Genomic DNA, 24,465 nt, shown 5'->3' with positions numbered 1-24,465 from the left:
AAATTTTGCTGAACTAGTAATTGTTTTGTGGTTGAGAGAACACCACAAGAGTTTTGTTGCTGAAGTCAGCTGCTGTGGAAATGAGACTCACTCCCCTGACTTGGCCCATACCAATGATCTCTCAACTGCCATAATCACAGAAATTCATGGAGAAATAGATCCACTCCCATTCATTAGCATGAAATCAAGAAGCAGATCTTGGAAAGAATCTGCTAATAGACCAGAAGCCAGCCCAGTGTGGATGAGCAATCTCCACGCGCTGTTTAGCAGTGCTCTGCCTGTTGATTCAGTTGAAATGTCTCATCTCTGGGGTGTAGTGCTTGGTGATACTGGCCCAGAGGTGATGAGCACACGGGCAACTATGCTTGAATCCACATTCCTGAAGCAGGGGTGCAGTTTCTAGGAAGGCCAAAGATGGCAAGGGTTTTTAGCTACTGTTACTATGTAAGCATGCTGGAGTACTACAGGTAGATCCCAGTTAAAAGAAAAGAAAAAACCTGAAAAAACCCCAAACCAACAAAAAATCCAGTCCCTCTCCTCCACTTTTCAGGGTTTGACAGTCCTTTCATAGTCTGATATGGAAGCTTCAGTCTACTGGTTTTTAAAACTGGCAATTGCAAAAAAAAAAAACCAAAAACAAAACACAAAAAACAAACAAACAAACAAAAAAACCCCACCAGGCCCTGCCAAAAACAAAGCAACTCCCACACCCAAAATGAATGAATGAGGCTATACTGTAGGCTTAGGTCTCCCTTTATTGATATGCGCTGTTGATTTGGATGGGCCCCATTTATGTGTAACATGTTGGTGCTGAGAATGAAAACTTGACCCTTACCATGCAGTACTGCTTAAAAAGGCAACATGTGACTGTAGGATAAGCATAACAGGGAAATAGCAGCCTTTCAGTACTGGTGCATTTTTCTTGGGGTATTCAGACAAAAGCATTCACTGAGGTGAATTAAGCACAATTTCCTATGTTATTGGGCTATGCATATGTACAGAAAAATAATAGTAGCTTGGTGCAGTCTTTTAGCATCTTTTCTTATAGTGTTTTAAATTACATAATGAAAAAATACACAGATACTGACTCAACTGGGAAGGAGGAAAGTGTGATCTCCAGATAATGTGTGGAAAGCCTGATATACTGCAGGAGACTTCACCATCATGATATTGAACATCTCTAAAATGTGCTCAGTTTTCAGAGGAAAACTTTATGCCCTTCCTCTGGTCACTGGTTCCATGTACTGAGGATGCACAAAGTAATAAGAATAAGATTTGTGATGTGGAGAATGTCTAGTCCAATGAGTACAAAAGGTTTTGTCCAAGGCTTCTATCATGTGATAAACAATGTAAAGTAGCCCAGAACTGCAGGATAAATATGTCTGTAGGTTTTGAGGGGAAAACATGATGTGAAAAGTGTAGACTGAGATTGCTGCCTGTGACTAACCAGAAAATTCTCTCATCTCTTGACTGGGTTGGAAGGGGAGGATTCTGCATTGCTAGTCAAGGTGTTCCTTTTATTTTTCTATGTGTGAGCAGTGGAAAAATCAAGAAGGTAAAGGAACTGTGCTTTCTTTACCAAAATTTGGCTCCACAGTCAATTTATAATGGCAAAACCGTGGCATGAAATTCTTTAGAAATGAATCCATGCACTGTCTTTTGTTTTCACTGTCCTAAGATATCAGTGATGAAGACTTTTCAGTAAGTAGCTAATAAGCCACGGAAATAGCACTAGTTGCTGAGATGCTTTATGGGAAGATCAATTGAATTCCTCTGTAACTCTGTAACTTCAGTAACAAAGGAGATCTACAAACAAGTAGCACAGAAAGCATTATAATCCTTTCAGTCTTCTGCTCATTGTGCTCCTTACACTGATACAAAGGACTATTGCAGAGATTCAGAAGACAGAGTGGGACTGTTATTAGTCTTCAGGTATGGTTAGGATTCATTGAATTGTAAGGATTGGAGAGCTTGCTTGTTTTTTGCCTTCTGTTAGGGGCAAATATATGTGTATACATACATACATACATACATACATACATACATTCATATATTTTATGCATACATACATACATACATACATATATATATAATTTTCCCAAGCACTTACTCTTCTGACCAGAGATACAAAGTGTATAGCCCAAGCATATGGAGACAATCTTGTTCTACTTCGGAGGGATTATTAGTTTCAAATAAAGATCAAAAGAATGTGCAACATATGCAACGTGCAATGTATCCTATTTTACCTCAAGCACATACCATGTTTGTAGCACTGTCCTTTACATGGCGTGCTAGCAATGCTTAAGAGTAAAGTGTTTGGATTGTGCGAGAGCTACAAGGTAGTGTTAATTCCTGTTAAAATAAGTCATCCACAGTAAGCACTTAAGGGAAATTCAAAGCTATTACAGAGGATAGCTTGCCAAAAATGTTAACTCACTTATGACAGTCAAATACTGTTAAATTCTTTGAACATGTGTAAAAATGGGAAAACTTGCAGATCTAATTCCAGAAAATGTGGGCAACACACTGATAAATGGGTTGCTCTAAAAATTCACACAGTTCTGTTATGGTTTAATTTTGAGTCTTTTTGATTTTATTGAGTGTTTAACTATTGGTGAAAACACAGCAGCTCCTCCAAGAAAGATGAAATTATTTACCCTGAATGTGGCTCTTGCATTGTATTGTGTGTGTGTGTGTGTGTGTTTATATATATATGTATTTTTTCCTGTTTGGTTACCAAGAAATGATTTTTAACTAGAAAATTATGAAGATAACTTTACTCTTCTATAATTATGTATATGAGATCCCTCTTTTCTAAATGGTCATGCAGTAGTGCAATGCTGTACTGATTTTTGTGTAGACTTTTTTTAGTATATTATTCTTACAAGTACATTTTCCACGCAGCATAACTCCTTCTGGATTAATATGGCTTTAAAATTATGGTGAAATTCAAGTCACATACTCGAGACTTCTGAGCTGTGCTGAAATGCCTATGCTTTTGCCCCATTTTCTGTGCTGGTGGGTTTACCAAGGAAATTCTTATTTTCTTGCCTCAGTATTATTTCAACTGGAATCTGTGGTATATCAAGCTGTCCCTGAAGGATTTTCTTCTGTATTTATCTGACACACAAGAAAAATTCTTCTAGGAAATACCACTGAATGGTATGGTTGATTGGAGTAGAAAATATGTTACTATTAGGCTGGAATGTTAGGCTAAGCAGAAGAGAAAAGCAGAAGACAGCAGGAAGACAATTCTTGACGTACTTGTCATTAAAATACTTAAATGTGCCTGCAAATCCAAGTAGATTTTAATGTTTTTACAACAGAGATCATATGGGTGCTCAGTGAAAAAATATTTACCTGGTTTCATGTACAGTGCTTTACTTATTGCTGTAAATATATATTTTTTTTCTGTGCACATTTCCGAATCAATTCACATTCTGTTAGAGCTTTATGCTCATTTTATTTGTATAGGATTATTTTTCCTAGGATTTTACTGGAGTAGGACTCAACTGCTTTTACCTTTTAAGACTACGTGTCTCTTGTTGGAAAGTCTTCAGACTTTTTAACTTCAGCTTAATAATTCATTTTGATTCCTGCTTCTGGACAAGAGTTAAATATGATTATTCAAACCTTGATTGTGTCCCCTTACCATCAACTATTTTAAATGACTAGTTTTTGTGCTAGGTGGACACTGCAGTCATGTTCTCGTGTCATTGTTTTGCCTTTGAGAAAAGAACACTGAATATTTGTTTTGTTTTGATTTGATTTTTAACACCGTATCTCTGTGCTGAGGGACAGAGAAGGTTGAATCCAGCCCAAAAGCAAATTCTAAATCTGAACCAAAAATTCAACGACAAGAAACCTGTGTAACTATTATAGCTACTTTTTTTAGCATATTGAACTTAGACTTTTCTGCTTTGCACATAGTGTGCTGTGGTTTGGATCACACTGGACTTGAGTGGTATTTCAGTAGAATTAATGCATTAATAACAACTTTGTTTTTCTCCATCCTGCTCGTATTTAGTTTTTTGTTTTTGGTTTTCTTTTAGTTCTTTGGCTAAATTTTACTCTTCAAGATCATATTATCCTCAGCTTTGTAAGGTTACTTAGATTTAAAAGTAGGTTAAAAAAATGCTGGCTTATAAAGTGAATAAATCGCTGTGTTTTGTTTTGTGTTTTAAGCTAAATGATTGCTAGTTTCTCTGCTACAAAATTCAGGCAATGGCACGTTCATTTTGTCATGTGTATTTTGCATCACACTAATCAAAGGCCATTCTCTGTTTTTTAGGAAAATGTATGTAGGACTTATGAACTTCTATTAACACATGCTTACTAGAATTCTGTTCTTCTCCACTGAAGTATCTCTGGATTTAAAGAGTGCTCTTGGAAGCTGTTGATAAAAGAGTTTAAGATCTGAGCAGTATAGTTAATAGTGAGATGTGAGTGAAGTTTATGCTGCCTCTGCAGAGGTACTGGTTTGGTTCATAGCAGCAGCATGTTGTTGTTCCTGCTCCACAACCCCACCAAGTGAAGGTTAACCTGGGTGCATGTTGATTTCACCTAGGTGTGAGATGAGGTTCTTGTGTGGACCACTTGGAAGCAAAGATTAATGACTTGTCCTGAATTAGTTTCTCTTAAGTATCTTTCTTCCCCTACTTTTATAGATTGTTCTCTCTTCCTGATTAATCATTGACCTGTACAGGGTACAATATGTGTATGTTTTTGGAACAATAAACTTTACAACGTAAGCTTAATTTTGTTACAGAGATGAAGAAACATGATTACTTACCTATTTCCTCAAATAAAGAGGACTATATTATTATTGCATAGGAAGGTAACATATTTCCGGTGCTTTCTATCAGTTATTGTGAACTTTGTTTGACAAATCTTACTGCAGTTTTACATCCTACACTCCTGAATTTTATTACCAAACAATGTAATCAAGCTGTTCTGGACTCCTTGTATAAAACGATACGTGCTGCGCCTTATAATCTCTGTTCATTATTACTGATTGCTTTGGAGAAATACTTTGGAGCTGTAAATGTTCTGTCTTAAGTGAAAAATCTCTATGGTATGAGGACTGTGTGCAGCTCTTCTTATTCACTTTATACATTCCTTACATTTCAAAAATACTGATCTGACGATATGTAGATAACTGGCAGTTAATGACAACTCGCTATAAAGGTTGCTGCATACTTTACCTTTGTAATACAAAAATCTAAACCTCCAGTTTGATTTTTGTCTTTTACTAAAAATCTATTCTATTCTATTCTATTCTATTCTATTCTATTCTATTCTAATTTTTCTGTTGGCCCTTAATTATCGAAGTGAATGTGGAAAAAGAACTATTTCAAACAAAAAGGTTGAGTTGAAGCCAGTATTTTGTTTTCACAACTGATCGTATATCTAAGTCTTAAAGCCAGCTATCTTCTGTTTCTTAAACCTGCTTTTATTGATTGTCCCTCTCTGAATTATGCCACCAACTCCGGACTGCTTATGTTTCACGGATAGAATCTCATCATTATGGCAATTCTCCCCTGTCCTCTGAAATTTTCTCTCAAGCCAGTGTGAGGAGGAGTTCCCCCAGTTTGCCAGGATTTATGCTGATCTAGATTAAATGGTAAAAGTTTTGTTCCAGTAAGCAGCAGTAAGGCAGTATTTTTTTTTTTTTTTTGCTGAAGTATATGCAACCCACTCAGAAAAAGTTTTAAATCTCTTACAGCTGTGCATTGAAACAGGCGAGGGACTAAGCACTCCTGAGCTATGCTCAGTTATCAGAACTGCACTTTGAGTTTATTTTTGTGTGGATTTATGAACATATTTCACCAACATTAGATATATTCTTAATCAGCAACCTGTTGCCTTTTTATCTTAAGAAAATTTTTATTGATGAATTGTGTAATAATTATCCAACAGACACTCAACACACAGTCAGTGAAAGCAGCAGCACTGAAACAGCTGTGGCACAGGACAGTTTAAGTTGATGATGCTTCTGTTCTCTGAAAGCATTTTCTGCAACTGTTCATAGGCTGCATCCACCCAATGATAAAATATTTTGAATCAACTCAGAAGATTTCTGTAGGTCTGAGAGTTAAAGCAGATCTTTAGCAAATAATAATAACAATATGCATATAAAAATCTAATATAGTGATACTTTCTTGTGATTTCAAGTATCTCATACCTTTTAACTGATAAGAAGAAACTTGGTTTGAGTTGCGTACACTGCAGAGTTTGCTTGCTGACATACCAGTGAGTAGGCATAGACGTATGTAAGACTATTTCAAGAGTGAGGCATTATATTTGCCTTGTCTCCATATAGCCCTTTCTCTTTCTTGTCAACTTCAAATTATGTTCTCCAAGTGTACAAAGATTAGAAACAGGGCACCTGTTTATTTTGAAGTCTGTAATTTAAAGTCTGTAGTCTTTGATCTATGTGTGATCAGTGGTGACAAGTTGAACCATTTTGATTTTACAGAACAAAATAACCGGTAAAGGAATCTTCATCAGAAAAAAGACTGGTGACAACTGAGAAACTTGGTGGAAAATGCAGGTACTTAGATAGGAAAAATACCCAACAAATGTACAGCTGGAGAGACGAGAAGTGTGAGGTGTTAAATGGCTGAAGTTTCTTCAGCCTAACTTTTTAAGAGTTTAGTAGAAGCAGAAACTGTTTTATGTTTAAACTGGCTGTTGTTGATTAAAATTTGAAGAATTTTTAATGGTGCTTCAGATTTGTATGCTTTCCTCTAATTGTGTATTTTGGATTAATGTTCTTTGTGTAGGTTGTCTCCTGTTTCCTCCCACGGTAGTAATGTGCTGTACTAGCCAAGTAAAACTTATGCTATATAAAGGAGGAAGAGAGATTCCTGTATACATTGCTACATATTTCCTATTCCCTAGGTCTTCTGGTCAGAACGCATATTCTCTTAGAGGCTCTTATTTCTGTAAATATAGTGTACTGGTGTAGTTGTATATGGTGATATTAAAATGAGAAAGGCATGTAAGAATGAATTAGCTCATAGGCAGCCTAAAGAATAAGAGATGCCCACAATCTGTATATGGTACTTCAATTCCAAGTATGCTACAGACTGGTAGTGGAGCATACCCCGTAGATCTCCCACTTGTGCCTCTGCCAACATCCGTGTCATTTTTACTGTATTTTCTAACGCTGGGAGGCAGTCTGGTCTTAAGTGTTCCAGACAGCAGAATTCTTTGGCCAGAAGACTTGCATTGCCTGCAAAATCAAGCTATCCTTGTTGTCCAGTCCCCTTCCTTTTATGTAAACCCTCTCATTAATTCCTATTAAACCGTGCATACTTTAGTAATGCACACTCTTCATCCTTGCATTTCAGTGGAAACTGCATAAACGATCTCTAATTTAGTAACTTTTAAAAATTGGTTTTTATTTGTTTCCTGCTAATAATAGAGCAACCAAACATTCATTGATTTGATGACTTTTTGGTTGGGTAATACACGAACTTGTGTCCTTGTTTCCACAGAGATAGAATTATGTGGTATTTCTTTTACTATATGAACAAAAAATTATTACCTCCGTAAGCAGGTTTAAAAGTGACAGTTAAAACTGTACTTTCCCATTTAATGTCCTGTAACACTACTCTGATTTTGTTTAATTTTTCTGTCTGATAGTTTCTAAAATAATTCTAGTTTTCCTCATCAATGGTATTCTTCAGTCTTTTTCCTCTACCTTGTGTTTTGTAACATATATATATATATATTTCCTTTGACTGGTATATACAATCTCCTTTAACTTGCTATTCTGCCTCAGACACTTACTTGTTCAGTAAGACTGGACTTCATAATAAATAGTGAGGTCTCTTGTCCTTAGAAATTTCTTTTTTTCACTTTCAGATTTGATGACAAATGTTACTTTTGAAATATTCCATAAGTCAGAACAAGACATATCCTGGGGCTAAATCTCAGAGGAAGCACTGCCTCAAGTAAAGATGAAATATTCTTTTTTTTCTGTAAAAATACACCCAGAGTTTCTTGAGGCTCCTTTTTTACACACACATACATATATCCTACTTTATCTTTTCAAGTAATTGTGCTCCCTTTATTCAAAAGGCCTACTCAAAGCAAATTATTTACCTTTTAGAATCATAGAATCAATAAATTTGGAAAAGTATCTAAGCACATTCAGAAACTAATATATGTTTTTCTCTATGTTTTCTTCAAGGACATAATGAATGGAGTAAAGGCTCCTAAGTTGGTTTTGCTCTTCTTTTATTTATAGGGAAGTGCTTAAGAGGTTAATGCCTTAGAGGTATATTTTGCATTTCAGACAAGAGATTTAACACCTTGTTTTAGCATATAATTTCAAGAAGGATGTCCATTGCCTTGCAGTTTTTCTAGGGATATTACATTTTTGTAGTGCACAGACCAGTCTGCATTTATAGAATTTTTCTTGTACCTGGTACCTCTAACTTCTGTTTGAAGCCTTCACGCCAGAGCTGTCTCTTTCACTGAAAGGTAAAGATCCCCTACCTTCTGCCCAAATGCTATACAAAGATGCAGTCCTTCATCCTTGTGCAATGAGGCAAGAAATAATTGAGCTAAAAACTTTGTTTTATCCTTAAGATAGTGAAGACTTTTGTTTCCTACAAATCCAAAAGTTGTTTTGCATTTTGGAGAGAATTCAACCAAGTGTGATTATATTATCTTAATGTAAAGAAGCACTTTATCACGACCATTGCGTTTTTGAAATTATGTAGTGTGATAGCAATGTCACATCTGGCTTGTCAGAAGTCAGCCTTCTTTCTGACCGTGTTTCCTACAATCTCCTCTATTCACAGCAACATAGTAAAATATATCAAAGAACAAACTGAACTGTGTCATTTGTTTGGCTTTGGTAATTAAGCCTGTGTCTTAAGTCTAGTGCCATAGGTGACTTAAGATAAATGTTAAAAATTATTTGATATATGACCATTCCTTTTCGGAATCTGGAGGTAACTATTCTGAAATACCAAGAACTGTTAGATAATGTTGAAAAATTTCAAACAATTAACACAATTTATTTTCTTACTCACCTAATGCTAAATCTTCTCTGAAGAATATGTTGATATTTTAGAGTCCTTTAACATCTCTATAACATTGGTCATTACCAGAACTGTGCTTCTTTCATACAATTATATTACTTTTTTGAGAATTTTTCCTTTTTTTATGTTAGCCTGTTTTTATTGCTACGTATCTGTCTATGTTTCTGTGGCACAAGCTGGTATACAGTTAATGTGTGTAAGCACTGAAGAGGAGGGGTGCGTGTCAGTTCAACAAGTGGTCTCACCACACGTTTATGAAGATTAACTAGGCTAAACAAAAAGGATTACTTTCTTAGTAAGCTTGGACCTAAGGTCTCTACTGGAGCTTGGATCTTTATTCTGTGTTTTGATGTAGGAGTCTGAGGATAATGGCCTTTGTTTAGTGAGGTTGTGGTCTTTCAGAGAAAATATCTGTTCACAATTTTAGTATTTCCATCCCTAGTGAAGATCTCTTCAGGATGGAAGTGCTTATGTTAGTATTCATCTCCACTGGTAGTCACAAAGTGAACGATAACCTATTTGGTTTTACCCTTATTGTACCAATGAAGATGGACCTTGTCAACCTGGTGATCTGAAAGAATGAAAGCAGTGTGATTGGTTACATGCTTTTAAACAGGTAGTTTTTTTTCCTTTTTTTCCAGTTCACTGCTATCTCCAGTTGTTTCCTATCTGTAGTACTCTAATTCTCTACTTCTCAGCCATCAAACCCCACCTTTCACATTATGTCTTCGAGGTCTGAGATTCCTTTGTGACTGTGTGATTATGTACAGCATCAGAATTACGGGCCTGCCACGTATAGACTTCAAACTTTTTTTTCTTTTTCTTTTAAATAATCTCCTTGGTATTTTGTCGGCAACTTCAGATGATTTCTGGATAGAAATGTGTGCTGGATAATTGAAATCTGTTTAATGGTGTCTTAATTGAAAAATGAAACATGAAGGGAGGCTATATTAATAACTATAGTCAAGAGGAGGAGGGGAGCGGAGAAGCGTTATGGTTGAACTATTCAGTTTTAATTCTGGATTTCAAGAGCTCTGAATGCTTGATTTGTTAGCACTGCCGTTGCCATGATTCAGGGTATTTTTGCATGTGTGTGTGTGTGTTTATTCAACTAAGCATGAAATCCTTTGCATTTGTTTGTCCCTATTAAATAGTGGCAACAAAAGAAATGGACAGGAGATGAGTCCTGAACAAAGCAAAAATAATGGAGTATTTCACCTCAAAAAGGAGAGTGAAAGGAGAAATACAGTGAGTAGGATAAGACAGTCTCAATGGCTGGAAGCAGTGTAGTGTGTTGGAGGAGGGATTAATTCAGTGATGTTCCCTGCCCAAAGCTTCAGTGGAGCTCTGGGTTTGCTCCCCCTCCCCCTGCTATAGGTGCAATGCTTAATGCATTTACCATAAGCCCTCTATAGGCCTTTAAATGGCCACTGTCTAGGGCTGTCAACTTATATGTTCATACAACTAAAACTGGAATAATCTGATTGGAATAGAAATCCCTAAGTAAGAGTAGGACTAACTCTCTTACCTCTTGGTATAAACATGCATGTGCGTATCATGTACATGCACAAGTGAAACGGAAGTAACAATGGAGCTGAGCACATTCCTGCCAACTGCAGTATGTATTTGTTCCCAGTTTCTTGGCTAAATAATTGATATTTTCTTATCTGTTTGGCTTTACTGAATGGAGAAGAGAGTACAATGCTAAATATTTTTGATGCATTTCTCTTTCTGGGTTTCACGCATGGCTTCTTTACACCTTATAAGCATGTTACTTTTTATAGTCCAGATTTAACTTTAATACATCATGACATCTTAAATAATGGAACAGTGCTCACCTGTGCTTTGTGGAAAATCTCAGGATGCATTTCCTGTTCATAATCAAAAGCAGAATAATGAATGTAGTCTTATTTCTCTATATTATTACCTCTGAATTCTCTTTGTGTTCTCCAGAGAAGAACTGGGATTGTTTAGTTTGGAGAAAAGGAGGCTCGGGGAGACCTTATCACTCTCTTTTGACTGCCTGGAAAGGGGTTGTAGCAAGTTGGTAGTTAGTGGAGAGGTACTAGAACAGGCTGCCCAGGGAGGTGGTGGAGTCACTGTACCTGGAGGTGTTCAACAAGTGTGTAGATGTTGCACTGAGGGATGTGATTAGTAGGCATGGCTGAGATGGACTGACAGTAGGACTAGATGACCGTAGTTGTCTTTTCCAGCTTTAAGATTTTGTGATTCTAGGTGCAGCTTCCAAAGTAGTGAGAATGGCAGCTTGGTCTGTAAGTACACACTGGGTGCTTAAATAACCCTTGCTTGAATGGGGTTTTGTAACTTTTAAGTTGCTGGGAAAGAAGAAGGCAATTATCATGTGATGTTTTTTGATGGTAGAGTTGTTCATTGAGTTTGTGAGGAGGAAGACTGTGAAACAAGTTTATAAAATTAAAATATATTAATATAAATGTCCCCTAAAATGTGCTGGTAGTAAGAGAATTGTAATACTTCTCATGCCAGCCAGTGCAAAGTAGTATACATAGCAGCTTACATTTCATCAGCTTTTTGAAGATAAAGTATTTAATGTTCTTTATACCAGCAAAATAAAGATATTTGCAGAAGGAAATCTTCCTTGCATAAGGACAGAGAGATAGGAGTAATAAGAAGAGAGTATTTCTATCAAAATATGAGAGTGACATAGAAAGCAAACTATTTTACTGCCTTTGGAATTCTATGTGTGCTAACTCTCAGGACTTTTCATATCTGTCTATACTTTCTGATAAAGGATGAGTGAGTGGTTGGTGGGTCTGCAGATACTGCCTAGAACACTCAAGATCACCTAGATTTTTAAATCAACAGCAAAAGACTCTATAGGCTAACTTAGAGTTTAGGAAATCAACACTTCGGACAGATTGAAGTTCACAAAAACAGTCTGTGGAGCCCTTTTCACACACACATCTTCTGTATGTATCCTACAGATGGCAATAATTATCTTTGGCAGAACTGCAGATCATTAATGTTTTCAGTGCTGCAAGAGTTGTGTGTAGTTACACAAGAACTGTCACAGTATCTGGACAATGAGAAGCATGAATTTTCATCAACTCACTTATTCATTTACTTTTTAATGTGATATCAAGAAGTTCTTGCAAACATGCTGTCTTTATGGGGACAGATTGAATCCCCTTTAAAGACTGGGTACAAAGAGCCTGAGAGCTCTGGATAGCTTCAAAGAATTTTATGTGGCCTTCAGCCTGATATCTTAAGTGGAAATGCAGTTTGAAGGAGCTTATGCTGTGCAATAAACTCAGTTGGCGTTTTTCACTTAAGTACCAGAGTATAGTATTTGGTATGATTCTGTAGAGTTCATAGGGTAAGCATGGATTGACGTCAGTGAATAAAGCTAGAAGACATGTTTATCTAAAACACATATAAGGGCTATCCTTCTTGAAAAACATCTGACAGAGTCAAATTTTAATAGACAAAGCTATATTTTTAAACTGTTGCTGTTGTTCAACTTAATTAGTACAATAAATGATTTTTTTCTTGAATTTATCCTTGTTAAAAAAAAACAAACAAACAACGCAAAAAAACAAAAAACAAGGAAAATTATTTTGGCAATGATGCAGAGTGACAAGACTTTGGGATATAGCATTTGTGCAAGGAAATCAGTTGAGCAAAGCTCCCTAATTCTTTCCTCTGATAACAGGGAAAACCTGGCCAGAAGCTGTTCAGGAGCTGTTTTGATGTTTACACTGGGTATTGCATTTAGAACCAGAATTTTCTGCTAGTATTGCTTTCAGAAGGAAACTCACTGAACTGAACTCACACTGAACTACAGAGCTGTGTAGGGCATGTGCCTACCTCACTGCACAAGCTCTGTTGACTCTCTTCAAGAAATATGTCATGAGGTTTATGTGAATAGTTAACAGGTATATTTGTTTTGCTGTAAAACTGCTCTAGATTTCAGTTGAGCTGATCTCTGTTAACTACTGATATTGGCAAAATATTAAGTTCGAATAATACTTCTTTTCTGTCCTGCAGCTTTCAATTTTAAACATTATTTATAAAATCTTGTTAAAGAAATATTTGCAAAAAAGTAACAACTTCTTTTTGTGTTTTTTTTTCTTTTTTTCTTTTTCTTTTTCTTTTTCTTTTTTTTTCTTTTTTTTTTTTTTCTTGGCAGTGTTTTAGAGCACTTTGCTGCAAAGGACCACCACCGCCACGACCTGAGTATGATTTGGTTTGTATAGGCCTCACTGGTTCCGGCAAAACAAGTCTTCTGTCACAGCTTTGCAGTGAAAGTCCGGAGAATATAGTGTCTACCACAGGTAGGATGCCATCTTCATTCCTTGATGTGCTTAGGGTGTTGTCCAAAGGTAACTTTTGGAACAGACAGCAATAGCAGTAGATAAGTTCAGCTGAGTTACCTTGCTTCTGAAGGCATGCAATAGATTGCTTTGAAGCTTACACAGCTTGTTCAAGTGTTTGGCTTTGTATTGGGGGATATCCATGAAAACATAGAATTTGGAATATGTCAAAAATCAGAACAGACACTCTGATGTAATAAAAGTAAAACCTTATGAAATGGGCAATAGCAATTTACTGTAGGCAGACATTTTAAAAGGTTTCTTTCTTTTTATTTTTGGCATTTAAGTAGTCTTGTTATGCAGTTGGAGAAGAGGAAGACATTACACAAATTGGAATGGTATAATGAAGCACTGACTGTTATTTAATTTCTTTACCCTTTTGCATACGTTGGCAACCAAAAGACTAATGTAATGGAAATTATTTCTGATATTCTTTTAGATCACTGAAAAGACTTGTTTGTAAAGCAAGAACAGATGATAAATAAATAAATAAATAAATAAATAAATAAATGTATTGTAAAGATGCAAAGAAACAGGTTCAACAACAGCTAAAAGGTATCTTAAATAATAAAAAAAAAAACCGAATTATATTAACTGTGCATACATATATAAGGAGAACCAGAAAGACTGAAGTCTGTTTTGAGCAAAAAAGTCCAAACAAAAAAAACACAAACCAAAATTTCAGACTAAGACAAAGGAATACCTGGCTGCAAAGTTCAAAAAGAGGACAGATTAGGTCATAAGAGATGGAAAAATCTGGATATGTGGCTGCAGCAGTTTAAGGTTGAGCTGCTGAGGGAACAGGTTGTGAGTAACTGGTGTGTATAGTTATATGGCTTTATACTGTAGCTGTGCTTCATGGACTTGAATTTTATATGATTGTCCCTTAGCTGCCCTAAGTGTTTTTCAGTGTGTCTTTACTTAACTTACAAGAACATAAGGTTAATCAATAAAATAAAAAGTGAACTAAAATAGACAAAAGAAAATGCAGTTTTTTTTCTGCGATGCATAATCATCCCAATGCCTTCACAGTGGTAATGGTAGGAATGTTAAAAAGATCGTAAAATTAATTGTGGTCAATGTTCAGTTCAAACTAAGAAGGAAGTTGCTGATCAATTTAGTCATTTTTTCCCCTCAATTTCATCTTAAGTGGTCACCTGAAATTAAAAGATTATCACTTTTGATCCCAAAAGAAATAGTAACAGCAGTGTTAACAGCTGTATAGATCTAGCAGAGGAAATAATGAAAATATACCTCTAGATATCTGCAACAAATTACGATAATATATTTAGACAACTTGAGCAGTGAAAACAGAGTGTAGAAAACTAGGTAGCATCCAAACAATCCAACTTTAATAGTTCTATCTATACCTACCACACCTTTGCTAACTAAGAAAATATTGAAAATCACTGAATGCAGTGTGACAGCTTCTCCACGTCATTTTCAAACTATGGCCTGTGCTTTTGCTTTTCACATTAATGCCATTCAGACCAATTCCAGTTTTCATTTTTCTAGGAAGAGTTTAGGATTTATTTTGAGACAACAAGCTACTTCAAAATTACTTTGATCAGATTTTCTTAAGCTAGTACTTAGAATTCTGGAATATCTTATTTATCTGACTGGGGAAAACAAGTTCCTTGTTTCTGTTAAGTGGTAACTAATAAACGTAGACTGACATACTTTTCTAAACGAGTTTACTTAGTTTTCAGGTATGTAATTATGTTGAAATTGTTTGTGCCAGTCAGAAATGAATTAACTTCTGTCTGAACATATTATGCTGAAAGAACAGTTATATTTTTTCATATATAGAGTATTATTATATACTTACATAATTATATTATATATATATTTGTATAGATAGATATTATTATTATATACACCTACATTTCTGTATGCATCTCTGTATGTATGTAACACTATAGACTCTTGCTTAAAATACAAGCAGTATGCTTGGATTGCTGCAAAGCTTGTATGTTCCTTCCCTCAGGAATAACTTTCAGTAAGAGGAAAGCATATATGTGTATATATATATACTTGCAACAAATAACTTATTTGTCTCTTTTCTTTTTTTTTAGGCTTCAGCATAAAAGCAGTGCCATTCCAGAATGCCATCTTGAATGTAAAAGAACTTGGAGGTATAGCATTTATTCACTTGATTATAAAAAATTAGTGTCCAAGTCTCATCATATGTGTAAATAAATGTTTTTACATAATGGTAAGATATTGACTCCAAAGAGGTCAAAAGAGGTTCCACGGAGTTCTGATGCAAGATAAATTCATGCTTGCAGAATAGGAAACCTGCAGTTTTGAGTAGCATCCGGACCTGTACTGGTAGCAACTGGTTCTGCGGTTTGAATGATAGCCAGAGGGGAAGGTTAACTATGAGAGGTTATCCCAGCATACCATAAACAAGAATATGAAGAGAACAGGGAGAAATTACTCAAGCAGTAAACAGGGGTGGGACATCTGCTAAGGGAATTAGAAGCATCAGATAGGCTGTAAACCCTGGAGTACTCAACCAATGAGGAAATGGGAGGAAATTTGCACTGGGAAGTAGGAAATATAAACTGTTGTGTCTCTCTGATCTGTCATGCCTTTTCTCTAGGTTGCCTGTTATTGTGAAAGCATGAAATAAGTCATGATTCATAGCAAATTCTGTCTGAGCCTGGAATATTGAACACGAGCATTTCTCACAATAGCAAACTGCTATTTGTGTAACATTTAAAAAGTATAGGTCACTGGGACTAGAATTCACTATTTTCCACCACAACAGATAAAAATGAGAAAGACTGAATAGAAAGTGTTATGGAAGAGAAGCCTCTGTATTCTTATTCCTGCTTTTTGTATTCAGTTATTAAGAAGTTGTTATCTGAGTTCCTCTTAGCTTAGTTTGAAGGTCTTGTCCAGGCATTTGGAGAAAGGTGGAGATGCTTCTGTTTTTAACAGTCATCATTCATTGCTACATGTTATTCAAAGGTGAATTTATATATAGTTTTGTATTTATATATTCTAATTTAGAATTACCTTTTAGGTTTATGTGACTGAAAACTGAAAGGTTCAGATGACTTCATACAGCAAAGTAGTAACAGCCAATATTTAAAGATCTAGCAGCAAAAGTCATACTATTTAAGGTTCTTTAAGGCAGCCAAGCAGCCTATGTGAAACAGATGCTGACTGTGTAGTATTCTTTTTGTTTGGCTAGAACAGTATCCTTCTTTGAGGTTGAAGATGTTAATAGTTTTGAGTGTCCTGCTTGCCTGCTGGAATTGGCCAGGTTTTGTTTCTTCATTTCTGTAGGGGTTGTAAAGTTTAATGCCAAATGTACAGAAAACAGTTGTCTTTTTTCTTTTTTTTTTTTTTTTTAATCTTGTTCTACTCTATTTATCTCTTCATTGGGCTTTAGGATTAGGGACATGGAACAAAGTTTGCTGTACTCTTTTGTAGATCAATATATATATGCCCACCAACCTGTATTTATGTATATAATGTGTGTGTATATATATACACATATATAATAAATATGTTATGTTTTGAGGTACACAGAATTAGTATATTGAAGAAAAATAAAACAAAACCAATGCTATTTCTGCTTTTGTTTTTATTCCTATTTTTAAGCCAGACTGTCTTCCTACCAGAAGTCAGAAATTTTATCCAATTCCACATACATAAAAAAAAAAATATATATATATAATGTCTATTCTATATAAGAATGTAGCTTTCAAATCAAGTATATTACTTGAGAAGGAGCTCTTGCTTTATTTACTGATTGAGCCAAACTTCCCATTCTCTAAGTTTCTATTTTAGTCTACAAATAATCCCTTCCTGCTCTCTCTCTGTGAAAAAAGAAGTATTTTCTTCCAAAAACTTTGTCCATAAAATAATGTCTGTAGTTTGGATTGCTGTGCCCCAGATGTGGTGTGCCCTAAACCACATTGTTTCAGAATGTACTCTTTTCAAGGTAACTTGAAACATCTCTCTACATTACACAACTTAGTAATGGAATAGAGAGAAATTACAGATTTGATGATTTCCTGTAGTGGTGCAGCAGTCTCTGTAACCGTAGGTGAAATTGTTTGTGAAGAACACAAAGAAGAGTAAGGAAAGACTACAAAAATAATGCAGATATGAACATTGTTGTTCAGAAGTTTCTAAGTCTGCTTGCTTCTGACTCTGGAGGAAGTTTGGGATATGGAATACTGGAGTTTATTCTCAAGTTCGATAATGAAGGTGTACAGGCAATACAAAGCTTTTTCGTTGACTCTGAGAATTGTTTTTCCAACCTCGAGACCAAGTACCATCATTTATTCCATATGTTTATACAGTCATTCACTGTTGAAATGCTGTCAAAACAGAATTCAGTGTCATGGCATCTGTGTGACGTGTACACTTAGGCCTAAATCAAGATTACAGGCCCATTCTGGAAGCCACCTAATAATTTAAAGTTGTTTTTTTTTGGAGTAAATCAATTTTATAATTCAGCTAGCTATCTTGTAAACGCAGGCTTAGAAACTACTGTGAGATGCCAACTGCTGAACCCGGTCAAATTTAAATGAGTGATTTTAGATGTGAATAGCTCTTTTTTATTCTTCCTAAGTTTATAAATACTAACAACATGCTCAAGGATTTAGTAACTTTCTCTGTTTTATGTACTAAAATAAACTGCCATGTGTTTGTGTTTTTTTGTAATCTACTCAAAGGCCTTTTTCATAAGCACAGAAAATCAACGTACTGTGTAATCATCTTTTAAATTCCATTTAAGTGTAAGCTGCTCAGCAAAAACAGAATGCTTAGTATCAAGGATGCTTGGATTCCATGAAATTGAGCAAGCCCAGCATAAGAGAACTGTCCTCCCTACTGCTGTTCCTCCTTAAGCTTTGTAACCAAAGAAATAAATTTACACTGTTAAACCAGCTGAATTAATTGTTTTGGTGAGAGCTCAAGAACCAATAGTTTTAAAGAAGACTGGTAAAACAATTGTGTGTATTTTGTCCTAATTTGGAAATAACAAATGAAAGTAGGAAGGGGCAGTCATGCTGTTGTGCAAATTAAATTGAATGGGAAGTACAAGCTCCTGCAGAAGATGGCAACAGCTGTCAGGTACTGTCTGCCTTGTGAAAAAGGATGTTGATCCACTAAACAGAACTTAATATTTATATAGGTTATGGGCAAACCACAGTCCTACCTTGCTCTGTGAAGAAACAGAGTAGGACTGAACACTCTTGTGACAACATAGCCTAGTAGGGGAGCTAAAATTTCACGTTTAGTCATCAGAAAACTGATACCACATATAAATGCCAGCCTCAGTCATACTCACTGGGACATGATAGAACAAAACAGTAAAATCTCTTTGCTGTATTTGACTAAAAGGCAGTTGACACCTCTACAAAATCTGGTGATGGAGTGCATGTTTAGCCAACTGCATGTGACGTATTTGCATCTAACAGATTATGGAACATTTTAGCAAGTGACATTTTTAGATGACCCTGATGAGCTATCTAAGCTATGAGTCTTGTAGAGACATTCATATTTGAAAGCAGTAAATATGGGTCTGTTTGTTATCAATCATACGTGGTCCAGACTCACTCAAATAGTTTCTTCCTTTCATAGATAAGAGATCATTTACACCTGTTTGCTGATCACGTAAACTTGACTCTTGAGGAAATTCAGACAGGGATTGAGCAGTAGTGATCTTTTCATTGCTCAGGGGAGATGTTCTTTTTTTTTTACAATTAGCTCTTTGCAGTGTGAATGGACTATCTCTTATCTTACTTGAACCAAATAGGAGATGTGAGCATGTGCTTATCCTGCTATACAGAGCTTTGGGGGTTAGTTTTTGTTGAATAGAATTTTTGTGAAAAATCGAAACTTCTTGGTATGCTAAAAAGGCTCTTTCTCCTAATGGATATGAAACTCTGCTTTGTTAAGGCTGAACTGGTGGAGGGAAGTTTAGCATCCTAGTTTATCATCATAAACCATACTTACACTTTATTAAACAACTCTCATTTCCAGAAGTTTCGATTTTTTGATTCAAGCCAGAAATAGCTTTGATCCTTTCAAAGACTAAAGCTGATTCAAACTTCTGTGAGCTAGTCAGCAGAAGGACTAGACAGACAGAAATAACACAGCTGTGGTAGACTTACTGTGTTCTTTATATGCCTGCTGTAGAGACAGACGCATAAAGAGCTTTCCGTTGGAGATCATGGGTGCTGTAGCTGAAGGTGACTCAGCTTAGATAAGCTGGTAGCAGTATTCAGCCTGGGAAGCTGCTTTGCTGTTTCTGCAATCTGAACTTCTATGGTATCTCCATAGGGTAGTGGAGGGAGGGTGGAGATGGAATAATAGGAAGAGAGGAAACCACTCAATGATTCCCTCTCCTAGAAGACAATGTATTTGTGTTTCTAGAGAAAGAGCGAAGAAGAAACGAGTGAGTTTCAGAACAGCTGTCAGACATAAAATGCAGTCCACTGTGGTTCTGCCTACTACAATTTATCAAAACTTCAGATATGGAATTGAATAAATATTAGCATGTGATATATGGCATGTATTTTCTGACTGTCCTTTTAAAATAATCTGTAAAATCTCATGACTAGAGACAGAGATTATTTTAAATCACGTGTTTTACTTTAAGATGATAGTATAATACACATAATATACACACCTAAGTGGATCAAACTCACTTTTCACAGACATATATAAATTTCCATGAACTTCACTTTAGTAGAAGCTTTCATGCACAGACTCATCTACCTTGAAACAAGAGCTCTGTGACATTTGTTGTGCTATTGATGGAGACTTGCTGGAAGTTTGACAGCTAACAAATGTGAGACCTTTGAGTTCCTTTTTGTTGTTTGTTTTTTATGATGCTGTGTTCTGTTTTTCTGAAAGTACTGAAAAGGAGGAAAATAAAGATAGCTTCATGCAGCTATCGATGAAGCACAGTATTCACAATGTTTATTAGCCACCTAAATTGTGCTGAGCACAAAATACAGAGCCTGGCTGCTTGAGGTTCCAGTGTCATGAATACAGAGAAGGGAGTAACTCTGTGGAGTGAGATTTGAATACTCTACGTTGGATACTTAAAGGATATGGTGTGAATTCCTTCTGAAATAAGTTTTCACCTTTTTCTAGTAGCTCTTTTCAGTTGTACAAATTAAAGGAATATTTTAAGTATCATAGCAGTGTTATAGTAGTTATTTTACATTACCTTATCGTTCCGTGACTACATGTTGGTCAGAATATCTGTGGCAGTTGTTTTATTTCCCCAAAAAATAAAGTTTTCTTATCAGCACTTGATATCTGTGTCTAAACTGAAGTTCACTTTTTCCTATAGTTATGTAAGATTTGTGGTGTTTGCGAAGGATACCTTCAGCACATCTCTACAAATCACAGTCTTGCAAACATGTCAAGCTTTCTCCTAGGGTACTGCTGCTGATGTTCACTTTTTAATGCTAGACCCCATGAGTCTAGTGCCAGATTCAGACACACAAAGAGTAGCCTGTGTCCAAATTTAATTTAGATAGTTTGACAGCTGTCAAATATCTTGTTTCCCTACCTTAGCATTACAACATATGCTGTTCTCCAGGGTACACAAAAGCTTTCTAGATATAACCTTATTGCTTGGCTTCTGTTGAGTTGACTGAGTGCTGCTGAACTGTGCCCTAAGACTTACTGTCACACATAAGCCTGTAGTCATTCACCGTGTGTACTGTGGGGCTGGCTTTTCCAGAATCTGCAGTGTGGCTGACAGAGCAAAATAGTTGAAATGAATACTGTTGAAAATTACCACCTTATCACTCGCTATTCAAGTCACAAGTGTATTAACTTCCTTATCATTATACATGTAATTGTAATTTTAATAGGCTTTCCTGACACCTTTTTTCCTTGATTACAAGGTATTTGAACATTTGGAGGTGTGAAATGAAAGACTTTATCATACTTAATAGCGAACAACTGACAAGAAGGAAACTGCAGTTTACAGCTATAGGGCTAAGGTAGAATGGATGGAAAAAGGCCATCTTCTTCATGTGTTTATATCAGGATATTTCAGTGAGAAAGTATGGGATTAGCCGAGATTAGGTGGGATTAGTGTAGTAATTCTACTAGTGCTTATTTACAGAGCAGACACTTTCAGGGCCTTTAGTCACTTTTGTTCCGTATTTAAATGATGTTAGTTTGTGTGCGTTTGTGTGTGCGTGTGTGTGTGCGCCAGCTTCATGGATTCTTTTTCCCTTGTTCTTTCAATGATGTATATTTATGAGAAAAAAAAAGTTGATTGCTTTGATTGTTACAAATTGAAGCATTATTTTCAATTACAAGTTTTAAAGGTGTTCAATTATATTTGTTCTAATTAGTTATTATTGTTGTTTTAAAAGGTGCTGACAATATCAGGAAATACTGGAGTCGTTACTACCAAGGATCCCAAGGGGTAATATTTGTATTAGACAGTGCCTCCTCTGAAGACGATCTAGAAACTGCTAGGAATGAACTACATTCAGCTCTCCAGCACCCACAGTTATGTACTTTGCCGTTTTTAATACTGGCCAATCATCAAGACAAACCAGCAGCACGCTCTGTACAAGAGGTACGTTATCGTGACATTACCTGGCCTGTTTGTTTTTACTGTCTGCACACTGCTGACCCGTTATTATTTACTACCCTGATGTCCTAGTTAAGGACTGGTTTCAGTCATCCTTCTCTCTCCCTGCTACTAAGGATTTATTCCAGTGCATTATCAACAAGAAGTACTAGGATACAAACAGAATTCTCCTGCATTTTCTTTGTGATTTGCTTCAGGGTATAAAAAAATTTAAACTACTCTTCTCAAAAGCTGCTATGACAGTATTTTATGGGTGTTTTGTTGTTTGTTTTGCGTGTTGGTATTTATTTGCTATTAGTTTTAGTCTGTCCCATCACTCCATTCTTTGAAATTGCTTAAACCAATAGGTTGTTGGCTGTCGTGAGGAGCCTTTTACATAAAAGCTTTTTACCTTAACTTTTATAAACTGGTGTGAGGGCATAGTTGCAGTTCTTTTTCTGAAGTTCTTAACCTGTTCTGATTTTCTTCTTTTTAGAAGTAATATTTTTCTCTTGTATCCCCCATCTGGTAAATCATGTATCTTTTCTATTCAGTGTACTATTTGCTTTTACGTTTCTGAAAGAAGTCTTCATTGATACTTTCCAATGAAGTCACTTATCATTGAGGAAATGCAGAAAGTTGTTTATTCATCATAAGAGCCTCTATTTCTGAAGTTACAAGAAGAAATTCAGTTGTGTCATTCTGTTTGTAAATGCCATTTAAAGGACTCTTCACATTAAAGATTGCATGTGAAATCTTGTTTGTTCTTCGAGTCATGTTTTTCATGCAGCAAAATTGAGACTCTTTCAGCATCTTACTTTGTTGCTGATTGTTATTCTAAATTCTGCTGCCATAGATGCGCTTCTTTGTCCAAAGTATTACCTTTATAAAGAATGCTGGTTGAATTAATTGCAAAATTTAATGGTACGTAGGGAAACTGCTATTGATATGCTACATGTGTATGCGCGTTCTCTTCTGCATTATTGCCATTATGTCTCTTTTGCAAAAAGAGAACAGAAAGTTTGTGTTAAATGGGAGAAATGTAAATGGGATTGAGATACACTGAGGTTTTTAATATAAGAGAAAGAAAATAAGTGAAAATGGTGTGAGTTAAACTGTATAAATCTGTATTAAACTGTTGATCCTTTACTCCAGGAATCTATGTTTGAAAAAGAATAAGGATTTGGATTTAGTATGCGAAGTTACACTAAAAACTAAGCTGAATTGATAGTGGGATTGAATCTGCAACTTATAGGTCTCGTTCAGCCAATAACAGATTTAGGAAATGATAATTAGTATTTAGAGGGAATATGATAATGATTTTAATGGACAAATTTATTATTTTCTTCTTGTTTAATGTGCAAGGTAAAAGTAAACATTTTTTCCTAATCCTTTCCTGTCCGAAATGACACCAGCCTGAGATATGCTTTAAATCATGCTTAATTTAATTCATCCAGATCTACCCAAAGTGTTACAATTTATTTTTTTAATAGACCATGGACATGTTCTTTTTTATTATTTAAGTATTTTCAAGCATCTCTCGTTTGATTATAGATCTTATTTAAGAAATATTTATTCTCTGGATTCATGTGAATAGTGAATACAGGAGAGGAACCAGTGTTTTTGTGCCAAGTGACATGTGCCAGTTAGGTTGCAGTTTATAGACATAACATTTCATTTTGCATTTGACCCTAGGTGAATAGACTTTTCAGCATATGAGAAATCCTTCATGTATTTGGAATAAACCTTTTTGTTTATCCTCATTTACCCTCATCCCCTCCTCATCCCCCTCTCTGTCATTACCAATTGCATGACATCTCAGTAGACGAATTGACCTTTATATTCTTACTGTAGCAGTTAGATATATTTCTATTGTGTGTATGGTGTGCATTCACAGCAAACAAATCTCTATTACCACTTTGATTCATTATGAAATGCTGAATACAATAATTCTATTAAATGTGCACAACTAATGCATATGTTCAGAAAAAATATTGTATCAAGATGTCAGTGTATGTCTGTGGAATTCTTTACATAAGAGTAATAAGGAAAAAAAAAATTACTTTGATGAACTGAGGGAGACTGTCACACAGTTATTCCTGGTATTTTGTCCCTGAAAAAATGATGTCATGTGTTTGCTGTGAATGCAAAGTAGGAGCCTTACTCAGTTTTGCAGATGTTGAATTAGAAATTTCTAGATTTCTTGAAGGTGTGCTTTTTGCTGTGCTTTTGTCTCCATTAGTGGGGTGTGGCATGAGTGAAAATAAAATACTATATCATTGCAGGACTATTTCTTGTTTCCACAGATCATTTTTAAAGATTTAACAAAGATAATCTCTTGAGCATTGAGAATTTTCTTAGTCTTTTTTGCAGAACTGACTCCATTAAATTTAGATATTGTCTTGATTTTTTTTGTGTGTGTGTTATTAAATAAGTGAATCACGATTGAAATTTAAAAGTAGAATGTATTCTTCTAGAC

General features: G+C 35.6%; 1 protein-coding gene across 5 annotated transcripts in view; it reads left to right on the top strand.

Moving 5' to 3' along the window:
- The window catches only part of ARL15 (ADP ribosylation factor like GTPase 15), a 207,240-nt gene that overhangs the window by 60,838 nt on the left and 121,937 nt on the right, over nt 1-24,465 (top strand). For 4 of the 5 annotated variants that reach the window (XM_015848718.2, XM_015848716.2, XM_015848717.2 and 1 more), the window contains 3 exons: nt 13,228-13,372; nt 15,487-15,546; nt 21,784-21,992. In XM_015848718.2, the coding sequence (XP_015704204.1) occupies nt 13,228-13,372; nt 15,487-15,546; nt 21,784-21,992 (414 nt within the window). Of the gene's footprint in view, nt 1-6,478; nt 6,554-13,227; nt 13,373-15,486; nt 15,547-21,783; nt 21,993-24,465 lie in introns of all 5 variants that reach the window. The other variant, XM_015848719.2, reaches the window with a different exon arrangement.

The sequence above is a fragment of the Coturnix japonica genome, chromosome Z (assembly GCF_001577835.2).
Source record: "Coturnix japonica isolate 7356 chromosome Z, Coturnix japonica 2.1, whole genome shotgun sequence".
NCBI lineage: Eukaryota > Metazoa > Chordata > Aves > Galliformes > Phasianidae > Coturnix > Coturnix japonica.
The sequence above is the reverse complement of the archived record's forward strand: the minus strand, read 5'-3'. Positions and strand labels throughout refer to the sequence as shown.